This window comes from Pteropus vampyrus, unplaced genomic scaffold, assembly GCF_000151845.1.
Source record: "Pteropus vampyrus isolate Shadow unplaced genomic scaffold, Pvam_2.0 Scaffold351, whole genome shotgun sequence".
Taxonomy (NCBI): Eukaryota; Metazoa; Chordata; class Mammalia; order Chiroptera; family Pteropodidae; genus Pteropus; species Pteropus vampyrus.
Genome location: NW_011889132.1, coordinates 2,362,281 through 2,370,046, shown reverse-complemented (window position 1 = coordinate 2,370,046; position 7,766 = coordinate 2,362,281). Strand labels below are relative to the sequence as shown.

Below are 7,766 nucleotides of genomic sequence, written 5' to 3'. Positions count from 1 at the left end.
GTTTTAGGAATACACTCTTTATAGCTTTTATACAACAGTATCTTAATTTTGCATAAGATGTGTCTCCTATTGGCACAACAGTACTTTTAAAATGGTCTCTTTTATTTTTGGAATTATAGGGTCACTTTTTAATTCCTGAATTTTTTAGTTCAGTATGCATATCATCACTAAATGATACAAAAGAAGTACAGTGGTATTTTTAATACAAAATAAATATCTGTCTTCTGGAAAACTATACTTTATACCTACACAGACAGCCCATCTTGTTCAAAGGGTGGTCAAAATTAAAATTAACCCTAAAATCTTCCTAACAGGAAAAACTTCTTCAATTTAAGCTAATCCAGGATAAATGGATCCAGTTAACTTGCTCCTCTAAAAATAAAACCTTGTAGCTGTTTGCCACAATTTATTTTTAGAAATGCCTTTGTATTGACTCTTTAACAAAGCACCTTTTGTCCTTCTGTATTACACCCTTGTTTGTTTACTGCATGTGGAATTTGACACCTAAGTAACTTTTTCTTGGTCCAAAATGGTTTCTAGATAATAAGTGCCACTTCATTCAGCACTAATTTTTGTATGTTAGTCTTCGTAAATTACACTTTAAAATTTACTTGCTGCTCTGGAGTCAGACATAGCTTTATTAATGAATCAGAAAATGACTTTCAAGTATTTTTAACAATCTAGGCAGTTGAAAACATTCTGTTCTACCCACACCCAAGGTCCTAGAGAATACCGTTTTAAAATACTACTGGACTGATTCTTGGCATCACTAATAAAAAACAAAACAAAACAAAAACAACTGCACATTTTGAATCCAGATTTTTTATTTATGGAAATACACACTGAAAGTTACTTCCCTCCAATTACTCATAAAGCTGAATTTTCGTTAAATCTTCATGAAAATATAAATAGCTTACATTTATATTTTGCTATTAACTTTGTTTTCTATATAAACACAAACATAAATTTTTGTTTCAAAGAAGGCAACTTAAAGAAAACCAGAATCAGAATCTTTAGGCAAGTAATGTTATAGTTGTTTCTAATATGTACTGCTGGAACAAACTACATTGATTCTATATTATCAACTTGTTTCCTCCCCCCAAACTGAGACTTTTCTTGCTAAGAAGTTATCATGCATCAACGTTCTTGTTATTTAAGATTCTGGGAAGTTAGGTTTTTATAGAACTCAACGTTTTTAGATGATTAACAGTGAGCGTATTTGCTACTTATTGCATTCTTATTTTAAGTTCACAGAAGAAAGCTTTTGGATTCAGGTTTTTCAGCTAATTGAATTTTAGAATTTTAGTAATGTATACTTTAGTAATGTTGAAGGTCTCCCATAAAGATTTTATGGGTCCAGATGTGGTCTTTTCCCGGGAGGCATTTCATCTTCCATTTCTTCATCATCATCATCATCATCTGGATAATCCACCAAGCCAACTACTCTACTACAGGTTGGGTTACCTGTTCCATTAACAGGACCAGCAGAATTGGAAAAAGTAACTTTGTAGCCACCAGATGATGTTGTTTTAGGAAGATCTAGATTTTCTTCATTTTCTTTTGGATTTTTACTCTCTGTAAATGTATCATTTTTCGATGGTTCCATAACTGTTTCTACTTTCTGCGTATTTTCTTTAGAACAGGTTTCTTTCTTCTCCAAGGCTCTGGTACTTCTGCGAAATATTTTACTATACAGGGTGTAATGAAGATTCTTCCGTATTTTATTCTGTCGGTCTTTTTCTTCTTCATATTTAATCTTCAAACCTTTGAATGTCTGTACATATTCAATCCATTCGAGTGTTTTATAGAACTTTTCAAATATATGTGTGACAAGAGACTTGATATTTTCCACTCTTATGTATTCAAACAGTTCAATAATAGCTGAATTCAACATATTGTACCGAGTTCCAGTATCCAGAAGAGCATTTACAACCGGCTCAAAGAGATTTCCCTTGATGATGTAACGATTATAAAGTTCATCTTTGTGGCCAATTATTCTTCTCATAAAGCGAACAGCACACAAGATTAGGAACGTGTGCTTAGATTTCATCAAGATCAAGACTCTTCTTAGCAAGTCTTTCCTCAAAATATAGTTTTTTATGTAATATGTGTGATGTTGCACACAAAATGTGAGCAGCTCCAAAATTAAGCCAAGCAGCTGTGCTGTTTGATAATCATCGAGGCAATCTTTGCTGTTTTTGTCAGTTCCAAGTATATTATCCTTTTCACATGTATCTTCCGTAGTGGCCAAAAGTGGTGCTACGAGTTTATGCATACACTGTTTATAGAAGAAATGTAGAAATTCAGTTCTTTCACATTTATTAGGTGTCACCAGCATGTTTTCTGGATCAAGTAGAGAACGAAGAAGTCCCATTAAATGAAGAGCACCTCCTAGCTCAGGGTCGGTATCACAGATCATTTGTTCAATTAGTAAATGAATGAAAAGTTTACAGTCTTCATTCCGCTTGTATTCTTGTAGCATTGATCCTCGGATCATGGATGGATTATACTCCACTAGATGAGCAAGTATGTCAGCAGCAGCTGACCTTATTTGCAAGTCATCCAGGATCATTACAATTTTAAGAGCAGGAAGAATTCCCAATTTTGTCAATGTTCTGAATAGTGCACCTTTGCTTTGAGGCTGCAGTGACTGAGAAAATGAACAGAATTCCTTGAAAAAAAATACCAAGTCACGCCGTTTATCATCATCTGTAGTCTCATCCTTCAACTGTGAAAAAACTTCAGGCAAAAACTTGTCATCTTTCTGTATCATGCGGATTATCTCAACCTTGTTGAGGAAAATAAAATTTGCGATAGTAGAAAGACAATTCTCTTCCAATACGGATGGTACAGGGAAAAGGATGTTGTGAATGTACTGCACCCTGTACGTCTGATGTATTTTTTGCCTAAGTTCACAGTCTGTTATTGGTATCACTTCCTTGAACTTTGCATTTTGGGTCAAGAATTCCCTGTGCCTTTTTGGCTCAGCCAAAGCAGGGTCATATTCAAGGCACCCCACCACATTCATGATACACTCATCAGAAAACATTATCTCGAACAGACACGTCTTGTTGAGGAATAAGATTCCTTTCATAATTACATGCAAATGCTGTAAGCCTTCAGTGTCTCCTAGGCTCTCACAAGTGTGGAACAGCTGCAGTAGCTTTTTAATATAGTCCTCATTTTCCAAGATCAGGGCCAGCCTTTCCTTACGGATAGGCGAAGTGAGAGCTGAGGTAACTATGGTAGCAATCTGTTTAAGCTTACCGAGTTCACAGTTCGGGAGGTCAACCATATTACTAGTTTCTGGAATTTCATCAAATTCATCTTCTGAAATATCCAAGAAGTCTTGTGTGATGTCGACGGATGGGTCTATTCCTTGAACCCGGCAAATGTCTTCCCAGATCTCGTGACACCCGGCTGTGTCCTGGAAACTCAATGCCATTCCATGGTTCTCACCTTCAGACCAAACTATCAATAGGCCCCGTTTCTTCTTATACGGAGTGTTTGGATTTATCTTTGACTCCAAGATCAGTGAGCCGTTGGACTCTGACTGAACTAGCAGAGACACGCCCTGGAGTCGTTCCACGTAGGCAGAGGAGACGTACCCAGTGCCTAGATCAGTCCATTGTTGGTCTTCGTTCAGGCCATGAAGTTTGACGCGGAGACGGGACTTATTCGCCATGGCGACCTCCGGCGTCTTCACCTCAGCCAGGCTTCCGGCTAACGGCCCTGCTTCGCGCATGCCCAGAATCAACGTAGCTACGGTGGCCCAGTCGGGAAAAACAAAGTTGGAGGCGAAGTAGTGGCTATAGGGATGCTTGCAGCTCTAGAGGTCAGTAGAGTTCCTCGGAGTCCAGAGTCCTGCTACGTCTCACTTCCATCTCATTCTCCTTTCCCTCCATTTTACTCCTTTATACTCTCTCTCTTAATATGGGCTTCAAAAGCGAGTCTCTCTGCCTGCTCATGGCTGCCTAGGGAAACCTCGATGTTGTAGGCTTCCCATGATTCTCCCTGGATTGGATCCAGAAGGAACGTTCCATACACGTTAAGTCGAGTTGCCTCCCAGCTTTCAAATGGAGGCTTAGGAATTAGAGCAAAGGGCACTGTTCTTTCCATAAAAGGTTTTGTCCCCCAGAAACATTTTCACTCATCAGATGCCTGGGAGTGGAGACTAGACTTAGGACTTTACCACGGCTACACCCGACATTCTATGCCAAGAAACTCCCCTCAACCCCCAACCCCGCCAAAACAAAACAAAACAAAACAAACAAACAAACAAAAAAACCGGAAACAAGTGAGTCATGGACCATTAGCAATAATCAGAGATCTGTAGTTGGGTCTTCTCATAAAGCCTGGCCTATGTGTATATCACGCACATACCCATCCTAAGGGAAGAATATTGTTTCAAAAGGTAGTTAGTTGGCAACTCCTTTTCTTTGTTCAGCTCAGCCTGAAGCTCTATCTTTTAGCACAGTGGGGAAAAGTTTTCCTCGATTTTTCGTAATGTATAACCATACTCCTCATTCTTAGGAAAGGAGTGGGTCAGACGGAAACTGAGTTCAAATTAGCCAAGAGTGAATATTGAATATCATAGATCAAGTGTTTTATTTCTTTTCTTAATGATTATGGTAATAATGACCACAACAACTAAGTAATAATACTTGAGTGATGATTATTATTATAAAGGTAACATAATTGAGTAAATATAATACTTGACTGCTTATATGCTAAAGACATTGCAACAATAACTTTTATATATTTTCTTACTCAATTTTCACAATAACCTAGTGATATAGGAGTATTAAGTATCTTTTTAAGATCAGGAAATGAATTTAGAGAAGTTAAATAAATCACCAAAGGTCGCACTGCTAATAAGTTGAAAAACTCTGATTTGAACACGTCTTTCTGATTCCAAAATTGGTTTCCTCAGTCACTGAACTATGCTATCCCCTTCTTTTCTTGGCCTTCATCACACTTTATTTCATATTCTTTCCATCTGTATAATTTGTAATCAACATAAAATTATCAGGAGAAGATGAAAGTCACGCACTTCCTTCTTTAGATCCACATCTGTATAGCCAGCCAAAAAATAGAAGCTTGTATATGGCAACATTGTTAAATATAATTTTAATAGTAACCAAGTTGATTTTTGATGTAGCAGCAAATTCTGCAGTTTTCTTTAATTTATTTTCCCCCAAAACATTAACCCTGTTATTGCAAGGGAAAAACTGAGAATTGGCCCACAAGCATATTTGGAGTTGAAGAGTCCTATTTGTAATAATCATTTCATTTTACATGTCATTGGAGGTGTGTGACAATCCTTAATTAGAGCACAGAAAAGCTCTTTCACACACCTCTTAAGGAGATTATAGTACAGGAATATTCCTGGGACAGGACAGCTGGGGCACTTGGGGAATTGAATGCAAATGACAATCATTTCATGAGAAAATTTAAATTGATGTTAGAATTTGTTGGCTTAGAAGCATTTACAAGTTATAAGTAATACTTAGACATAAAGATTAATAAATGACTAATACAAAATCGATATATGTACTAATTTAAAACTCCTCTTATTTCAATAAGAGAGAATATGCAAATATATAATAACAATAATGACATGCATGCTAATGTCCAATTTTGTTCTGTTGTGGTTATATTAAAATTTTTTATCAGAATTAATTATAACACTGTCAATTGTCTGAATCTGCCCTCAGGTTTCATTTTCTGAGAGGCATTCAGCATAAATCTATGTGTTCTCACAATTTTATCACAGGGAGCTTCCCTTAGGCCTATTAAGGTCCCATTATCTTAATTAGGTTAACTAGAATCTCTGCAGTCTAAAGGAGCCTCAAATCTATACTTCTTATTTCTGTTTCTACAGTTCCTGTCTTATTTGGTTTGGGAATTAGAACAATGCTCTTTTTTGCTTCAGTAGTTCTACCTACCTAAGATTATTAATTTTCTGCTGTTTTACAGAGAGCAAGATAATATGAATAAAAAATGCCATCTTCCAGGAGCCATATAAGTCTCTTCTATAAGCATTATTTATTTTTTATTTAATCGTCAAACTATAATGGTCCGAAGATATTGTTACTACCATATTAGAGAGGAAAAACTTGACACTTCAAAACTGAATCAAGCATTTGGTTCAAACCTCTGCAGAAAGTGATGATGCTAGAATTTGAAAGTAGGCCTTTAGAAAAGTTCAATCTCTCTGCTTTGCTGTTCCTGTGTGCAATGCTTTCTCTTAGACGCTGCATAAATTGTTATAGCAGGTGTTCAAAACGAGGTGATTTTTATCCCAACTATCATTGCAGTTTGATGTTTATCAATTTTATTTTGTGAAGGAAAACATTGAGACTAGTTCAAAATCAAAATGGGTAGATTTAATCTTAAGACTCTGGATCCCTCTTCTGTTTTGGATACTTTCTCATGTTTCCTCCTTGTGACCTTAATGGTAGAAGTAATTCTTGATGATTTGGCCATGCAAATAAATAGTTTTAGGTAAGGATCTTGTAACTCATCAACATTTTATGACTACTCAGGGCTTAAATTTTATATTTCTCAGAGTTATTTTAGAAGACAATAAAGGAATGAGTTATACATTCCTGAATTTTAGGTATAGGTAACTCAAACCACATGTGTACTTATAGAACATTTAGATATCTGAATATTCTATCGATAAGAAGAGAGAAAATTACATAGTGGGAAGAGCAAGGAGATTTTTAATTTTATGAAATGGCATTAAAATAGAATTCTATTTTATGTATCTGCTCTAAAATTTTCAACTTCAGAATCATTAGTGAAAAACACACATGCATGTTCTCTACAAGTTTTCCAGGTAACTTATTTCATGGAATGTTGCTTTTTTTTGGCCACCATCATCTCTGACTTGGAAATTTGTAAGTCTCCTCTCCTGGCTTCTGCCTTTTCCACCCACTAGTATATTCTCAATGCAGTAGCCAGAGAGGATTCACTTAAAATATGTCATATCCTCCCACTTCTCTCTTCAAAATCATTGTGTTTCTGCCTTACTTAGAATCAAAGCCAAAGTTCTAACTATGGTTTGGAAAGTCCAACAAGACCTGGCCCCATTGACCTATCTGAATACTTCACTTAATAGTCTTTCTCTCTTATTCTGTTCCAGCCACACTAGCCACCTTGCTATGTCTGAAGCACATCAGTCACACTCCTGCCTCAGGGCCTTTGCACCTGCCCTTTCTGCTACCTGGAGCACTATTTCTCAATAGCTACATGGCTTACACCCTCACCTCATTCAAAAATTTATTCATATGCTCTCTTTTTTTTTTTTATTGTTTCCAATGAGACCTTCCCTAACTGCCTCTTTAAAATTGCGGAGACCTTCCATCCCAACCCAGCCATCTGTTTTCTTGGATATATCTCTTCTCCATAGCACTTAGCATCATCTGACTATTTTGTACCTCATTTATTCTGTTTTCTGCAGCCAGACTATCAGCTGTCTGAGGGCTGAGATTTATCTGTTCATTTTTCTCACTATTGTGTGCCTGGCACTTGCCATAAGACATCATACATAGTAATTTCTCAACAATTATTTATTGAATAAATACATAAATGAATACACATTCTTTTTACGATAATTTCCAATAATCAATTTATTTAATTCTCACATAGTTATTGAACAACCCTTATGTACAGGCCCTATACCAAGCACTGAGGATAAAACAGTGAATTTGAAATTTATTCTCAGTCCTCTTATGGAATAGATAGTTTTAACAGGAGAT

General features: G+C 36.3%; 1 protein-coding gene across 1 annotated transcript; it reads right to left on the bottom strand.

Moving 5' to 3' along the window:
- Positions 1 to 1,348: 1,348 nt before the first annotated feature.
- LOC105304732 (serine/threonine-protein phosphatase 4 regulatory subunit 3B-like) lies at positions 1,349 to 3,745 on the bottom strand. Its single transcript, XM_023522603.1, has 2 exons — positions 2,179 to 3,745; positions 1,349 to 2,019 (listed from the first exon to the last, which is right to left on the bottom strand). The coding sequence occupies exons 1-2, from the start codon at positions 3,743 to 3,745 to the stop codon at positions 1,349 to 1,351; spliced, it is 2,238 nt and encodes a 745-aa protein (XP_023378371.1).
- Positions 3,746 to 7,766: the final 4,021 nt, after the last annotated feature.